Source organism: Neovison vison, chromosome 8 (genome assembly GCF_020171115.1).
Source record: "Neovison vison isolate M4711 chromosome 8, ASM_NN_V1, whole genome shotgun sequence".
NCBI classification, from domain to species: Eukaryota; Metazoa; Chordata; class Mammalia; order Carnivora; family Mustelidae; genus Neogale; species Neogale vison.
The window spans coordinates 31,689,347-31,707,017 of record NC_058098.1 but is presented as its reverse complement, the minus strand read 5'-3'; the positions used below and the strand labels follow the sequence as shown (position 1 = coordinate 31,707,017).

The window sequence follows — 17,671 nt, the reverse complement described above, 5'->3', positions numbered from 1 at the left end:
AGTTCCTAGGGGCGCCTGGGTGGCTCAGTGGATTAAAGCCTCTGCTTTCCGCTCAGGTCATGATCCCCGGGTCCTGAGATCGAGCCCCACATCGGGCTTTCTGCTCAGCAGGGAGCCTGCTTCCCTTCCTCTCTCTCTGCCTGCCTCTCTGCCTACTTGTGATCTCTGTCTGTCAAATAAATTTAAAAATAAAAATAAATAAAAACAGTTCCTATCCCAAGGATTTAAAAAAAAAAAAGAAAAGAAAGAAAGAAATATATCCGAACACTGGGGTGCAATTCTTCACAAAAAACTGTATCCAAATCTGTCTGGCGGGATTTAATTAAAAAATAAGTTAATACCCAAACAGTTCACGATGTTGGGACAAGACAAAACTGATAATCGTCCAGACCATATGGCAAGTTAGGAAACTGAAGCCCCCCAAATTGATCAAGGTTCAAGTTGTCTGATGGCAGTAGTGAGCTCCAAACTCCGTCTTCACACACTCAAGACGAAGCGCCCCTTCGAGAACGCTACATACCGTATCTTTCCCAAATGAGAACAGAGTGAGCACAACGAGTAAAAATCCCAACACAAACGCAAGAAATACGACTGCAGAGCTGAGTAAAGGAGCCACCCGGCGTCTGCTGTGCTTCGTTAAATATCCTACTTCATTTAGGTCTCCTCACGCTGTTCTTACTTGCAAGGAATAGAGGTCCCAGAGCTCTCTCGGTTTTCAGCTGGGCAGGGCCCTGGGTGGCAGCTGGTGCGCCCCGCCTGGCTCTCCCCTCGTTCCGGAGAAGGGTGGGGGGAGACAGACGGGGACAAGAGACTGAGGTCTGAGCTCCTCAGGTGACTTCTGCCGAAGTCCCTTCGGTCGCGGTCCTCCTGACGTCCTCGCGCAGGGGCCGAGTCTCATCTGTTGGAGCAGCTCGGGGACCTGTTTCCCCCTACACCTCAGAGGCTCGCGGGGAGATGTTTAGCTACTCAACCTGAACTCGTCGGCTTCCAAATTCTTTTTTGGCGCGTCTGTGACGCAACTTCCGTCCAAGGAACGGCGAGACGAGAGGGGCGGAACAGAGTGCAGCCAATGGAGGAGTTCGGCCAGGCGGAAGCCGTGTGGCTGCCGGAAGCCATCCGGAGGTTCCGACCGGAAAGCGGAAGCGGCGCGCAGCACGTGGGGGCGGTGCCGGTCGGAGGGTTCTGCGTCCACTTGGCTTGTGGTAGCGAGGCTGGCCGCGGCGATAGCAGAGCACGAGGGGCGGGGCGCTGGGGGCCGGAGAGACGCTGCAGAATCCGGAGACCGGCTAAGGTCCATGGAGGGCTCAGGAGAACTGCCGGGCCCACAGCCACCGCATCCCGGGGACCACCACATCCGCGACGGTGACTTCGTGGTGCTGAAACGGGAAGATGTGTTCAAAGCAGTGCAAGTCCAGCGGAGAAAGTAAGTCAGGTCGCTGGCCTTAGGGCTCCCCGTCCCCATTTTCTCGTTACTCCTTCCCTCAGGTCTTCCCACAGAGCCTCTTCCACCAGAGTCCCATTCTTGATTCTGTAGATCCCCAACCTCCTCTTTCGTTTTTTCCTTTTGGTCTTCCTACAGAGGCCTTTTCCCCCAACATCCCATTCTCGGCCCTTGGGGTCTCATCTATCACTCCTGTCTTCCCGCAGAGTGCTCCTTCCATGATTTCAATCTGGCCTTCTGCCCTCAACATCCCTGTCAATCTTTCCACAGGGTCCCTTTCCCATTCTTGCCCCTCGGGCGCTCAGGTGCCCTCCCCGCTCCCCACGCTTACATTTCCTTTTGTCCTAGAGTTCTTCCAAGTCCCTGAGATGTTCTCTCCTGTTACTCAAAGAACCCATCAATCATCCTCTGATATCCTTGCCTCTCAAGGTCCTCCCCTCCCTTGCCTTTTCCCTAAAGACCATCCTTTCTTCCTATTTCCTCAGCAGGATCAATCCCACAAAAAAATGAAAGCTCTCCGACCTTTTCTGTCCCTCAGGCTCTTCTCTCTGTCCAAACTGGAATAACTGTTAGACGTAATAATGCAGGAGAACAACTTCTCATAGCCCATAGGATCACTCTAGCGTTCCTTCACTTTACAGGAAGGGATGCCAGGTCTAGGAAAGTTACATTCCCCAAAAGCAGTTGGCTCAAGGTCTCAAAACTTGAAATTATGCTTGATTTTTGATCCTGTTGATTAGTTACAGCTCTGTTTTAATATTAGAAAAGTGGGAATTTTTTGTAGCTTCTTGGCAGGGGTGGTGAGATTGTTACATCCTAACAGCTCATTAATGCTGAAATGTATTGAGATGTTTCAGTTAATTATCTGAAAAGTGCAACCAAACTTTCTTTTGAGTTAGGTTATTACAGTACTTTTGACAATGAAATAAGTTGAGTTCAGTGTCAAGAGAACAGCTTTCTGCAGACCATAGGCCACGTAGTGGTAGATTGGGAGTTTCTAAGTGCGCACATGAGGTGAATTATTTTACTGCTCTGTGAATCAAACTGTTGATTGGTATTTAAAGTGAAACAGGTGTCATTAGAAAATAGTCAAGTAACAGTCCCCAAAGCAGCATGCTGGTGACAGCCAAGTCTTATTGCATAAGAATCAATTTAGGAGGGCGCCTGAGTGGCTCAGTTGGTTAAGCAACTGTCTTCTGCTCAGGTCATGATCCCGGAATCCTGGGATGGAGTCCCACATGTGGCTCCCAGCTCCACGGGGATTCTGCTTCTCCTTCTGATCTTCTCCCCTCTCATGCTCTCTCTCACTGTCTTTCTCTCAAATAAATAAATAAAATCTTTTAAAAAAAAAAAAAAAAGAAGAAGAATCAATTTAGTAAAGACAAAGAAATATTGGGGGGGTTCCTTTAGTCCACAAATATAATATCTGCACCATTTTCTCTTTAGAATTTCTGATTAAAAATATGGGCCAGCCTTCAAGTATATACTTTTTGGAAAGAGCCAGTGCTAATTATTTAAACTATTTAATTGAAGTACAGCGGTGCCGCACAGTCCTTGTAAGTTTGATGAAATGATACCAAAGTTTACACAGCTGTATAATGACCATGCAGGTGAAATTTTGGTTTTTCTTCCTTTTCTTTCTCATACTTTTAAGTTGCTTAATTTTAGAATGTGGTTGTTATTTATTTATTTATTTTCTAAGACAAAGGTATACCATTAACAATAAGGCAGGTAATAACATCTTCATTTCAAAAAGTACTCTGGAAGCACTCGAGACATACTTATTTGGAAATACTTTTCTTTACTTTTCTTGGCAGAAGCCAGTGCATTAGTTGCCATTTTATTTAGTATATGACCCTCTGAGCTTGTCTACATACCAGGGTAGATTCTCCCTTCACTTTTTTTGGGTCTGTATGCATCTGCCTGGGCAGAAGCAATCTGACTTTTTAAGAAGGCTCTGCAAATCCCACTCCTTCTCAGTGAAGACATGGCATCACATTCTTCTGCCTGGCCCCATTTTCCTGACTGGGACAGTGACCTCTTGCCACGCATCAGTTTGAGTGACCCACCCTTCTTTGAATATCAGACCAGCCTCGAGAAGGGTAAACCCAACCCAGCTCAGTGTTTCCTTAGCCCCAGGGTGCTCAAAGGGTGAGCGTATGGAGTGCACATCTGGGTTGAACTGAGTTTCAACTGGATTGACTGGAATTATGTCAGCAAATATTTTAAAAATCTGTTATATTCTGTTATGTTATAGAAACTGGGAACCTAGCAAAGAATAAGAATTGACCCTATCTGGATCACTTAGGATCTCACAGGAGTTCGCTCGGATGATTCAAGTGAGGAGATTTAATGAAGATGTGACACATACACATACAATGGAGTCTGGGTGATGTGGTCTATGCATCTGTCATAGACTCCTGGGACACAGAGAAAGGAGAAGAAAGTGTAGGTGGCGGACAAACAAAATTAAACAGTATGTGTCTTCCAGGATGCAGAGTTCTGTAGACATGGGTCATGTCCTAAAATTAGGCAGGGCTTTCTGAGATCCATTAGCCTTTTCTGGAGCAGACTGTGTGATATGGTAGAAGGAAGCAGGCTTTGGGGTCAGGCAGACCCGGATTTTAATCCCAGCTTCCACTTTGTAACTGTGAATCTTGGACAAGATACTTTTCCCTAAGCTCAGATTGCTCTTCTGGAAGGAGCTATGTCCTAGGATTACTGTGAGAATTAAATAAAAATATGAAACACAGTGGCACATGCTGCCTAGCCACTGGTCAACATTCAGTGGATATTAGTTTTCTTTTTGGGGAATTTTTTTGTTTTGTTTTTGTGGGATTTTCCTTTTAAATGATAATATAAAAATCCAGGTAATGGGGAAAGCTGATGTTGCCCAATCCTCAGTAGAGCATCGTCAGTGTTAAGCACCATTTCGAAATGTACAGATTGTCAGTGATATTTACTTGTAAATATAATTTGCCTTTACTAGATAATTTTGTTTGTTTGTTTGTATGTTAAGTAGGCTCTATACCCAGTGTGGGGCTTGAACCCATGACCCTGAAATCAAGAGTCTCATTCTCTACTGACTGAGCCAACTAGGCAACTCTGTTTTTACTAGATAATTTTGAAAGAAAATAGCCAGTTAGACCAGGGAATTTGCTGGATCCCTGTCATCCCAATGATAGTTCAGTTTCAAGAGTTTTCTAGTTAGAGTTGCAAGTAGTGTGACGGTGTGTGTCCAGTGGCCTGGCAGTTTCAGTGACCCTTTATGCTGTACAGGAAATTTACAAAGCTGTAAGTCTGGACATCCTGTCATTGCAAATTGGAGCCAGACCAGTGCCTCAGAAGAAGGTCTTCTGTCCTTGTTTCTCCTTCCAAATTCAGTGTTTTTATATGTTCTTACTAATTTTATGTCTCTGCCCCAACCCAGTTCTCTTTAGTTCATTTGTCAGTTTATGTTCAGGGGTAATGCTGCTGATCATTCTTTATGGAGACCAGTTTTGAAATTAATTTGATTAAACCTTTCTTTTCTATACTGAATGCAAATGAGATTCAGCTAATTGCATTTTCTTCCCTAGAAAAGTAACTTTTGAAAAACAGTGGTTCTATCTGGATAACGTCATTGGCCATAGTTATGGAACCACATTTGAAGTGACCAATGGAGGAAGCCTTCAGCCTAAGAAGAAGAAGGAAGAGCCTGCTTCAGGTGCACTACTTTGGGTATACGAAATAGGTGCTCTCGAGCTGGCTGGTCAGAAACCTGTCGACCCCATTTCTAAAATGCTAACTCAGGCTATCCCGAAAGAAATTTAAACTTGTAATCTAAGAACTGGAGCTTGGTGGAATGAAGCAAGGTCTGCCTTTGGCTTTGGGTACCTGGATTCTGGCTCCAGCCCATCATTAACTGACTTTCTGACTTTGGGACGAGTGTTTAATCCTAGAAGAATCCTTGCTACTTCAGTGTAAGGGCAGGTAGACTCCTTTCAGAGCCCCGAAGTTCCGTAACAGCTGGAGGCAGTTAAGAGTCTGGCTTCGAATTTAACTGACTAGGTTTAATTCCAGTTTCATCACTTGCCTTGTAATCTTAGGCAGGTTACTTGGTTTCTCTAGGTCTTCTATCTGCATTTGTAAAATGGAACCATAAATGCATTTAATACCTAGGCTATAGCCAGTTTCAGTCACATACATATGGGAAGTTCTTAACAGCGCCTTGCCTATAGCAAAGACCCCATAATTTTAGTGGTTATTGTTAGTTAAAATTAAGTATTTCAATATTTGTTGAAATAAATGTATGTAAAATAGTTTATTAGTAAAAATAAAAATAATTAATTTTTAAAATCAAATAACTACAATGCTGTTGAAGTTTTGGTTCATACCAGTTAATTAAGTGCTTTTAAACTAACCTCCATATTTTTATTGAGCACCAAATCTGTGCCAGGCATGATTAGGCATTGTCTAAATCATCTCATAAAGTGTACAGAGCAGTGGGGAACACCAAGAATAAGTAGAAAAGCAAACAACACACTTATAGATAGTGATGTGTGCTGTGAAGACGGTAAAGCAGGGTGGTGTACTGGAGGCTGACTGGGTGAGACGTGGTTGAGATGATGAGCTCAGTCCTGAGGGCTGGAAAGGACCTAGACCTCTGTCATGAGGGCACTCACAATTGGAGGGAGCAGCAGGTGCCAAAGCCCTGCAGTGAGCCTGTGCTTGGTGTGCGTAAGGAACAGAAGAGCAGCATGGCTGAAGCACAGGGGCCAAGAAAGGAGGTCAGAAAAGGTCATTGGGGGCCAGAGCGTGTACAGGATGGGCTGGATGTGGACATGAATTTAGAAGAAGAAAGATTTTACATAATTTCAGATCATCAATGTCATTAAGCAATTTCCTTCCTTAGAGACCAAAGAAGCAGGCACTGATAATCGAAATATAATTGATGATGGGAAATCTCAGAAACTTACTCAAGATGACATAAAAGCTTTAAAGGACAAAGGCATTAAAGGAGAGGTAATATTCAAAGGATGTTGTGTTTTGTTTTTGTTTGGTATTGAGGAAATTGCTTGGATTTTAAAGCAGGATTTACTTAAGGTGAGATGTAAAAATACTGCTTTTCTTTTAGCAATAGCTTGTCCTGTACATGCCATTCAGTAGATGAAAGATTTTATTTCTTATATACAGGAGTGTAAGTGAGTGACAACTGATATTATTAGCAAAAGAGAATTTAATAACTTAGTGACTATCAGAGCTTAACTTGGTTCATTTTCAGTAATGTTTTCAGCCAGTGTCTTCAGGAAGGACAATTTCCTTTATATCCTTTCTCCTTTTATTATGTAGTTCTGTTTTTGTTTTTTTTTTTTATCCTGTTTTAAGTACAGTTCCAAAGTACTTGTATTTTAGGTAGAGGTAAAAAAAAATGCAGTTTATTTATTTAGACTTATGTGGAAAAGGGACTGGAAAATCAGACCTTTGGATACATTCTAGGGTAAGAAACCTCTGAAGTTATCATTTCCATGGAAATAAAGTTTCAGGAAATCTGCTTGCTCCTTTTCTTATAGGAAATAGTTCAGCAGTTAATTGAAAATAGTACAACATTCCGGGACAAGACAGAATTTGCTCAAGATAAATATATAAAAAAGAAGAAAAAGAAGTAAGTGGATTTTGTTCGAAAAGGATGAAAGTGTTGTATCTTTTTATAGGTTGATAAAATGTTTATTATTAAAAATAAAGTATTTTTAAACCAGTTTTTAAAAACTGATGTCTTCTTTTTTCTTCCCCCAGGTATGAAGCCATCATTACTGTTGTGAAGCCATCCACCCGCATTCTTTCAATTATGTATTATGCAAGAGAACCTGGAAAAATTAAGTACGCTTTGTTTCCTTTCAAAAGTATAATTGGGGGAAAATATATCTTTAAGAACAGTCATGATTTTAAGTAAAATGAAAAACTTGCTCACCTGCATAAAGTGTCCTCCTACCTCATGAATTGTAAGTTCTTTTTACCGTTGCCTCCAAAACAATCTATAATCTTATCAACATAATTTTTATGAAATAAACAAACAAAACTTAAAAAAATGATTAAAATAGCTGCTTCTGCTTAGCTAAAAATAAACAAATCATTCTTTTTTCCTTAGCCACATGAGATATGATACACTAGCCCAGATGTTGACTTTGGGAAATGTCCGTGCTGGCAATAAAATGATTGTAATGGAAACCTGTGCAGGCTTGGTGCTGGGTGCAATGATGGAACGGATGGGAGGTAAGACTTACCATTTTTAGGTTCGTTAGAGCACTACCATGATGTGGGTAAAAGGGCTTAAAAATGTAAGGGTACAGAAAGTGAGGCTGAATTACTGCAAGATTCACGAAATGGCTTGGGTGGGCCCCCACCGCCCTAGTCCCTGGGACCTTCGTGCAGTCCACATCTCAGCCAGTGCTATGTCGGTGCCGCTGGATGACAGTTGCCCTTTCCCCAACTTCTGTATCAGTGGGGGTGTTTAAGAAGCCTTTGGCTGGCTTGGACCTCCAGGACAGTGATTTCAGTAAATTCTTGGATAGCTGGTTCTCATTTTATTGGCCAAAATTGAGGGGATTGGATGAGACGACTATGTGGGGTATATTTTGTCCTAGAGGAAAGCACACAGCCTGGTTTGCCTGCCCTTCCCCAACCCTGTGGCAGGTAAGAACTTCGAGCTGCCCTGATTGAGGTTCAGACTGGGGGAAAGCTGAGAGCCAATCACCAATCACGTGACACCCAAATTTGCAAGATCATACGTTTTTACCATAGCATCACGTGGAGGTTCATGTGTTCTGGAATTGTTTTTCCTTCATTGGGAATATGCATGGGCAAACGACCGCCAGGGGGAGCTGCATTATCCCGCAGCCCCTACAAAGAGTAGAGACATTCAGTCTTCTTACAGTGGAGGACCCTAAGGGTGTCCTGAGTCTAGAATCCCCTCCATCCAGCAGACCTTTATTTTTTTAATCTCTTCAGGTTTTGGTTCCATTATTCAGCTGTACCCTGGAGGTGGACCTGTTCGGGCAGCAACAGCATGTTTTGGATTCCCCAAATCTTTCCTCAGTGGTCTTTATGATTTCCCACTCAACAAAGTGGACAGTCTCCTAAATGGAACATTTTCTGCGGAGATGTTATCTTCAGAGCCTAAATACGGTGCTTCTGCTGAAGAAAGTAATGGCACCCTGGAGGAAAAACAGACTTTGGAACAGGAGAATGAAGACAACGTGGCAGAAGCGCAAGAGAGCCATCGCTCACCGGAACAGGAAACAATGGAAATCGTCTCACAAGATCCAGACTATAAGGAGTCTAAAGAGAAAGGAAGCAAAAAGGATTATGTAAGTGTTAAGAGTCCCCCTACCTTCATAATATTCCTCTCCGAGTTTCATTTGGCACGGAGATTTGGTGTGGCTTTGGAGCATCAGTGCCCAAGATAATAAATACCAGAGCAGACAGAGAAAATGTGTGCATGGATGTGCACACGTGTGTTGTGTATTCTTTGGGACGGAGCTTTGGGATTCAGGAACATTGTGTAGGTAGCTTACTGATGGTTCTATAACAAACAGGTTTGTGTGTTTCCAGCTTCCTCATGATGACCTTCTGTTGCTTTAGTCCAGGTTGATAAATACCGTTGAAATTTTTGACAGACCATCATTTCCATAAACCTGATTGAATGACTTCAGTATGCTAGTTTCTTCTTTTTCTTCTTGAAGATTCAGGAAAAGCAGAGGAGACAAGAAGAGCAAAGGAAAAGACACTTAGAGGCTGCTGCTCTGCTGAGTGAAAGAAACTCAGATGGGTACGTTGATGAAGGAATACAGATACCTGGGTATCCGTGGGCTGTGCTTCACACAGAATTCTTCATGTGTTTGCTTCGGTTATAGTGGGAGCAGAGATGATGAATCTATCTTAAGTTTTTTAAGACAGGAGGCTGCATCTGGTGGATGTGGGAAATTGTGTTGGTTTCAGAGTTCTAGAATAAATTTGAAGTGTCTCCAGTGATAGAGTATCAGATGAGTCTGTGTGGTGCTGCTATATGCAGGGGGTAGGTCATTCAAATTGATACCACTCTGGCTAATGGTAAAGGCTAAGGAAAACCTGACAGGCGACGTAGATTCTGGTATCTGCAAAGGCAGAATTACAATGTTGGATTTGTTTCCAGATGATTTTTTTAAGTCAAGAATGTCATTAAATGCTATTTAGAGTTGCCAAGCACCAAGAGAGCTTTTAGTTCATTTTGTGTTTCTTAGAAACACATGATTTTATTTTGGGGGGGAGTTTGTAGAATGTGATATTTAAAGCTCTTCCTTGTGTGAGTCATGGCAAATGAATAGATGATCATTTTTTCTGAAGATTTTACTTACTTGAGAGAGAGAGAGACTACGAGCACGGGTAGTGGCAGAGGAAGAGGGAAAAGCAGGCTCCCGGCAGAGCAGGGAATCAACATAGGACTCAATCCCAGAGCCCTGGGATCATGACCTGAGCCAAAGGCAGATGCTCAACCAACTGAGCCACCCAGGCATCCCAGTAGATGGTCATTTTAAATGCATTTTAAAGTCTATGCTCTACCTTGCCAAGGAGAGAAATAATTTGTCTAACGTTTTCTTTGCAGTTTAATTGTTGCTAGTCGTTTCCATCCCACTCCGCTCCTGCTGTCTTTGCTGGACTTCGTGGCCCCTTCAAGACCATTTGTGGTCTACTGTCAGTATAAAGAGGTAATGCTGACATGGAAGAGCTGGGAGTTCTTGCATCTGTGTGTTAATACTCAAATCACAGCCCTCACAGGCATTCTTAACAGAATTCTGTTTATGCCTTTAGCCCCTGTTGGAATGCTACACAAAACTGCGGGAAAGAGGAGGGGTCATCAACCTCAGGCTGTCGGAAACCTGGCTCAGGAATTACCAGGTATGTGTTCTTCCAGCTGGTTCCAGGGGGCTGCTCTTCTGAGTCGCTGGCTCTCTGCAGTGGTGCCAGAAGCTGTTAAATAGATGCCCGTATTTCCATCTACAGATGAAAGGATCTCCTGCTTGTAACTCAGACAAAGTGCCCTGGCTCTTCCTGACCCTTTTTCCTCCTTCACATCAGGGTCTGTTACTCTGAAACTCCAGTCCAGAGCCACTTAAAATGCAAACAGTTATGGTTTGTGTTTCTCCAAGGCCTCAAGATCACTGTGGAGGGAATAACTGATGTTAGCAAAATCCCTAGGCCAACAAGAAAGTGACTCTGCTCCCTCAGCCGAGATGTCTTTGCAGCAGATTTTTAGGATTTACTGGTGGGTCCAACATCCGTTCAGGTCCTCTGGAAGGCACATGCTAAGATGGAATTAGAAGTATAAGGGTTTTATGGGGGAAGATGCCTCTGAAAGAGGAAAAGGAGAGGGAGCAGAGCCAGGTAGGAAAGCCCTCAGACCGTGTTGGAGGTCTGACTGCTGCAAAAGGAGGGAGAGAAAGGAAGATGGGGAGGAAGAGCCTGCAGTGCTGCCTTCAGAAAGTCTCAGCCAGTATGATCGGGAACCCCAGAGCAAAGCTTGCCCAATAAAGGAGCCCTGTCTTGGGCAGAAGTGTTGCGGTCCTGGGTACCCATGCTCAGTAATCGACTTGGAGCAGCCCATGGACTCCCTGTGTATGAATGCTGCTCAGGATCCCAAAGAAGCAGCAGCGAGAGGCTTTCTGCTCCTCGAACTCCTCACAGCTGGTTCCCTCTTGAAGGGAGAACTAGGGAGTACCTCCGTGGCCGCCACAGGCCCTGCCCTGCTGCTTGCACCTCTACTGCCTTGATCCAGGATACTCAAGGCCCTGAGCAGACTCCGCCCTACATGACAGTGATCTTCTTGAGCTATGGTAACAGCAGCGAAGAAATTGTGTCCGGGTTAACAAGGTATCAGGGGAGGGAAGCTCTGGATATGTCCAGTAGCTACTTCTCCGTGGAATCACACTCCACTATTGGCTGTGAAGCTTCCTGGAGCCAGTAGGAAGAAAGCTATGTGCAGGCCCAGAGTACTACACAGACATTTGCTTGTTCACCACTAGAAACTTGCCTCTGGTTTGAGAGCAGCAGCTTCAGTTTTATTTTTCAGAAGAAAATCCTTCAAACCAGATTAAATCCTTAATCTGCACATGAAGGAAGGTGCTCTTTAGAAATTGGTCGGATTAAATCTTCAAGAGAATCTCTGTCATTTGAATTCTGATTTCTGGCATGTGTATTGTTAGCATGTGCTTTATCTGCTTAGGAAAACATGAATGTCTTTCTGTCTTGATTAGGTTTTGCCAGATCGAAGTCATCCCAAACTACTGATGAGCGGAGGTGGGGGGTACCTTCTATCAGGCTTCACTGTCGCCATGGATAACCTTAAAGCCGACCCCAGTCTCAAATCCAACGCAAGCACTTTAGAATCACACAAGACTGAAGAGCCAGCAGCTAAAAAACGGAAATGCCCGGAGTCTGACTCTTAACCTTTCAGAAATTGCTCTGATTTTTTTCCTCAGGCGCTATATAGTTAGTAATTAAACTTTAAATGCCATCACTAATTGTTTTCTCATCTTCTAAAAGTAAGTCTATACACTTGTTCCTGGGAAGGACGAGTAAGCCTTTTGTCCACCTCTGGAACAGATAAATTTGGTCTATGAGAACATCGAGCCAGAATACCCAAGCCTGGGGTATACACAGTGGACTAGTGTGTATGTGGCCAATTCTGTTTATTTCACAAAAATCCTCTAAGTGCTTGTAGTACTCTGTGAAAATATCTTGAGAATTTAGACATTCTAAAAATATCTTTATACAAGACTTCGTTTATACGTTAAACTAAGTGGAATGACACAATATATCCAAAACTTGGGTACTGAAAGCAAGAATCTGTGGAAGAGATTTCTTGTGTTCATTCCACTCTCTTCAACCGAAGCAATATGGATGTGTGAGTATATGAGATTGACAGCACCAAAAATACCCTCCTTGTTCCCTCCGTTGGAATAAACTTTTTTAAAACACTAGATTTTTTTATTTTAATAGTTGACAGCTTAGGAAAGTTCTGAGTATTTATTGTACTGCTTTTTTGGGTCAATACACAAAGGGGTAGTAGTGTACTTTTTTGCGTTAATTTGCCCATCTCCTCATTCTTTGTTCCAAGTGAAATGCTAGAATTTTTGTGTTTTATTAAGTTAAAGGAAACAGCAAAGGTTTTTTTCCCCCATCCAGAGACTTACAGAAATAGACACACACTCGTGTTTATGGCTATTGGTATATACACACATATATATTTATATATACGTATGGAAACAGAGAATGCACTATTTATAGGATCTATGACAAAGTTTAGTGCAGGGCTTTGACCAGTTCTCATTGCATTAGCGTCACTCCTTGTCAAGTGTATTTTAAAGTGCCTTTTTTGGTGATTATTAATGCTGGTCTGTTGAGCTCGGGCATGATTAGGTGGTTAGTCTTTCTAAGCTCTGAAAAATGTATAATCAAATTTGGTCATCTGCTATAGCCAAGGAGAGTATTTAGAGTAAGCTGTGGCCCTTGTCTTGCTCACTAAATATGCTCGTAATGTGTATCGTTGACATCATTATAGCATAGATGCTGATCAGCAAGGAGCATCTCAGACAAAAAGAAATTTTCCTAATAGCATGTACTATCCTGATAATGGTCAATGTGATCACCAACCAGTACAGGTTTGATTCCTTTTTCTTAAAACAATGGCTTTTAAAAAATAAAAGTGTTTCCTATTACGATTTGTCTGATTTACATTAATGATGGGGTCAGTGACACTGCATTCGCTGGCTTTCAGCTGATTGTGACACGTGGTCTATATAAGAAAACAGGCCCACATCAACACCTCACTGAACATGTCCTTACAAACAGTCGCCACCCACATACAACCTGTCCCAGTTTGTCCAGGAGAACACGTGTGCACAGACTGGATTCTGTAGTGGCTGGTCCCCACTGGTTACTCTTGTTTAAATCCTCTCCTCGGGATTCATCCAGTTTTCAAGGCTCATCTCATTTCATTCATTCTGGACGTCGGCACTATCAAGGCATGTGCCCATGGAGCCACCCCTGGAGCTGACTTGTGAACTCCTGTCCTGTACCAGCAGCAAAAGTTAACCTTAACCTGTGTTACTTCTTTTTTTCTCTTGCCTATAATGTACTTCATCTTTGAGGACTGATGCTTAATTCAATAACTTGAAAACTTAGTGTGTGCCAGAATTCCCTGGTGGGCTTATTAAATCCGGATTGGTAACACCTCCAAGTTTCTGATTCAGTAGTCTGGGGTGGGCAGAAGATTTGCATTTCTAGGAAGTTTCCAGGTGATGCTGCTGGCCCAGGAACCACTGCTTGAGAAACACTCCTGTGTGTGCACTCACGTCAAGAATGCAGCAAAATACATGATGCTGTTGTCCTGTTTGTAAAGTGGACATCCACCTTTGGAGCAGATGAATGGATAATTCTATGACTTCTGGACATCAAGAAGAGTTATGTGAGTTATGTGAAATAACACTTTAATGAGTGGCAGTCAAAAAAATAAAGACAAAAGTCATTTAGTGATGTGTACCTTATTTCTTCACTGGATTAGGATACTTGGAAATATACAGTGGTGCCAATTAGATGATTTTTTAGCTTAGAGGTACACTAAAATTGTGTGAAGCACACCCCTCCCCCCAGCTTTATTGACTTGACATGTAACATTGGATAAAGTGGGACACCTCGGTGGCTCAGTTGGTCAAACATCTGATTCTTAGTTTTGCCTCAAGTCGTGATCTCAAGAGCCTTGAGATCGAGCCCTTCGTCAGGCTCTGCACTCACTGGGGTGTCTGAGGTTCTTCCTCTCCCTCTGCCTTTGTCCCCACCCCTGCTCATGTATGCACACGTGCTCTCTCCCTCTCTAAGATAAATCTTTAAAAAAAGACAATATCATGTAAGTTTAAGGTGTATAACTTGTTATTTGTTATATTTATATATTGCCAAGTGATTACCACCGTAGCCTTAGCTAACACCTCCATCCCAGCACATAATTACCATTTCTGTTTATGGTGAGAATGTTTAAGATTTACTCTACTAGTAACTTTCAGTGTATAATGCAGTACTGTTAACTATAATCACTATGCTGTATATTAGATCTCCAGAACTTACTCATCTTATAACTAGAAGTTTATACTCTTTGATCAATATCTCTTCAGTAACCACCATTCTACTCTCCATTTTCATGAGTTTCATTTTTTTGTTTTTTGTTTTTTAAAGATTTCACATACAAGTAAGTTAGCACATTATTTGTCTTTCTCTGTCTGGCTTATTTCACATAGCACCATGCCCTCAAGGTATCCAAGTTGTTACAAATGGCAGGATTTCCTTCTCATCGAGCTAATTAGTGTTGCATTGTGTATAGATACATCTTGATTCTTTCATGAACAGACACTTAGCTTGTTTCTATATCTTGCCTATTGTGAATAAGGCTGCAGTGAACATGAGAATACAGATACCTCTTTGAGATACTGAGTTTGTTTCCTTCAGATATAATCCATATACAAAAGGTCTATATGTTTACACTCCCTGTGTTTTATTATTTTGATTGCACAATTTTTTTCATACTGTGTATATTTGTATTTACAGTTATTTTTAATCCTTTTGTCTTTGAACCTTTGTACTGGAATTATTAGTGATTTACCCACCCTCATTATAATATTGTGAATTGAACTATGTATCAGTGAGTTTCATACTGTTTTCATTTCAATTACCTGATTAGTAGCTTCCATTTTAGTTTAATGAATTCCCCTTAACCTTTCTTGTCAGGCTAGTCTAGTGCTGATGAACTTCAGCTTTTTGTCTGGAAAACTCTCTCCATTTCTGAAGGACAACTTAGAGGATTCTTAAGTAGAGTATTCCTGATTGGCAGTTTTTGGGTTTTTTTCAGCACTTTGAATATATCATCCCACTTTCTTCTGACAAGAATTGGTGCTGAAAAATCCACCAGCAGTCTTAGAGGGGTTCCTTTGTAGGTAACAATTTGCTTTTCTCTGGCTCCTTTTAAGAGTCACCATATCTTTAATTTTTAACAATTTAATTATAATGTGTCTTGGTGTAGATTCATCTTATTTGGTACTCTTTGGGTTTCTTGGATGTGGATGTCTGTTTCTTTTTCCAGGTTAGGGAAGTTTTTATCCATTATTTTTTTAAATAACTTTTCTTCCACTTTTGTCATTCCTTCTGGGACCCAGATAATGCGTATGTTTGTCCACTTAGTGATGTCTCATTAAGTCCCTTAGGCTATCTTCACTCTCTATAGTTTAAAAAAATTTTTTTGCACCCCTCATTGGATGAATTCCACTGCCCAGTCTTTGACTTATTGATCCTTTCTTCACTTTGATCTATCTGTTGTTGAACCCCTGCATTGAATATTTTAGTTCACTTACTGTGTTATTTAGCTCTATGATTTCTTTATGGTACTTACTTTTATTTTCTGTCTTCTGAAATTCTTACATTGTTCATGACCTGACCATGGTGAGCATTTTTATGACCATGATTTTGAACTCTATAAGATAAATCTCTTATCTCTGTTTCATTAAGATCTGTTTCTGGAGATTTATCTTGTTCTATTTTTTGGAACACATTCCTCTGTTTCTTTATTTTTTTCTTCACTCTGTATGTTGGTGCTTACATATTGGATATGACGGCAACCTCTCCCAGTCTTGACAAATTGGTCTTGTGTAGGAGATAAGCCTCACCAATCAGCTCAGTCTGAACTCCTGGTTGTCTGTCAACCCTTTGTGATTGTCAGGGTGCCTGGATGGCTCAGTTGGTTAAGCACCCAACTCTTGATTTCAGCTCAGGTCATTATCTCAGTGTTGTAAGATAGAGTCTCACATCATGCTCTGCACTGGGCATGGAGCATACTTAAGAGTCTCCATTTCCCAAAGAGGCAACCCACGGAATGGGAGAAGATATTTGCAAATGACAGTACAGACAAAAGGTTGATATCCAGGATCTATAATGAACTCCTCAAACTCAACACACACGAAACAGGCAAACATATAAAAAAATGGGCAGAAGATATGAACAGACACTTCTCCAATGAAGACATACAAATGGCTATCAGACACATGAAAAAATGTTCATCGTCATTAGCCCTCAGGGAGATTCAAATTAAAACCACATTGAGATATCACCTTACACCAGTTAGAATGGCCAAAATTAACAAAACAGGTAACAGCATGTATTGGAGAGGATGTGGAGAAAGGGGAACCCTCTTACACTGTTGGTGGGAATGCAAGTTGGTGCAGCCTCTTTGGAGAACAGTGTGGAGATTCCTCAAGAAATTAAAAATAGAGCTTCCCTATGACCCTGCAATTGCACTCCTGGGTATTTACCCCAAAGATACAGATGTCGTGAAAAGAAGGGCCATCTGTACCCCAATGTTTATAGCAGCAATGGCCACGGTTGCCAAGCTATGGAAAGAACCAAGATGCCCTTCAATGGACGAATGGATAAGGAAGATGTGGTCCATATACACTATGGAGTATTATGCCTCCATCAGAAAGGATGAATACCCAACTTTTGTAGCAACATGGATGGGACTGGAAGAGATTATGCTGAGTGAAATAAGTCAAGCAGAGAGAGTCAATTATCATATGGTTTCACTTATTTGTGGAGCATAACAAATAGCATGGAGGACAAGGGGTGTTAGGAGAAGGGAGTTGGGGTAAATTGGAAGGGGAGGTGAACCACGAGAGACTATGGACTCTGAAAAACAATCTGAGGGGTTTGAAGTGGTGGGGGGGTGGGAGGTTGGGGTACCAGGTGGTGGGTATTATAGAGGGCACGGCTTGCATGGAGCACTGGGTGTGGTGAAAAAAATAACGAATACTATTTTTCTGAAAATAAATAAATTGAAAAAAAAAAAGAGTCTCCATTTCCCTCTGTCCACCCCCCACCATACACACAAAAAAGGAAAAAAAAAACAAAAAAAACTTTGTGATTGTCTAAGCCACCATCTTTGTTCTTAGTGATCCCCAGTAACTGAGGGTGTGCCAAGACCTGCTAGTATCCCAAAAGGGAGAATTAAATGTGTTGTCTCACAGTCCTGGAGGCCAGAAGTTCCAAATCAAGGTGTCAGTGGGGCCATTCTCCCCCTGGCAGTTCTAGGGAAGAATCTTCCTTTGCTCTTCAAGCTTCTGCTGACCCCAGATGTTTCTTGGCTGGTGGCAACCCAGCTTCAGTCTCTGCCACCATTTT

General features: G+C 42.1%; 2 protein-coding genes across 2 annotated transcripts in view; one reads left to right on the top strand and one right to left on the bottom strand.

Annotated features, from left to right (window-relative positions):
- The window catches only part of MCM8 (minichromosome maintenance 8 homologous recombination repair factor), a 46,952-nt gene extending 45,961 nt beyond the window's left edge, over positions 1–991 (bottom strand). Inside the window, exon 1 of the mRNA XM_044263425.1 lies at positions 680–991. The gene's annotated coding sequence lies outside the window, so the exon portion shown is untranslated. The remainder of the gene's footprint in view (positions 1–679) is intronic.
- Positions 992–1,149: 158 nt separating this feature from the next.
- On the top strand, positions 1,150–13,687 carry TRMT6 (tRNA methyltransferase 6 non-catalytic subunit). Its single transcript, XM_044263424.1, has 11 exons — positions 1,150–1,423; positions 5,020–5,147; positions 6,336–6,445; positions 6,994–7,085; positions 7,217–7,300; positions 7,569–7,693; positions 8,429–8,787; positions 9,163–9,248; positions 10,062–10,164; positions 10,268–10,354; positions 11,710–13,687. The coding sequence occupies exons 1-11, from the start codon at positions 1,296–1,298 to the stop codon at positions 11,899–11,901; spliced, it is 1,494 nt and encodes a 497-aa protein (XP_044119359.1). The 5' UTR covers positions 1,150–1,295; the 3' UTR covers positions 11,902–13,687.
- Positions 13,688–17,671: the final 3,984 nt, after the last annotated feature.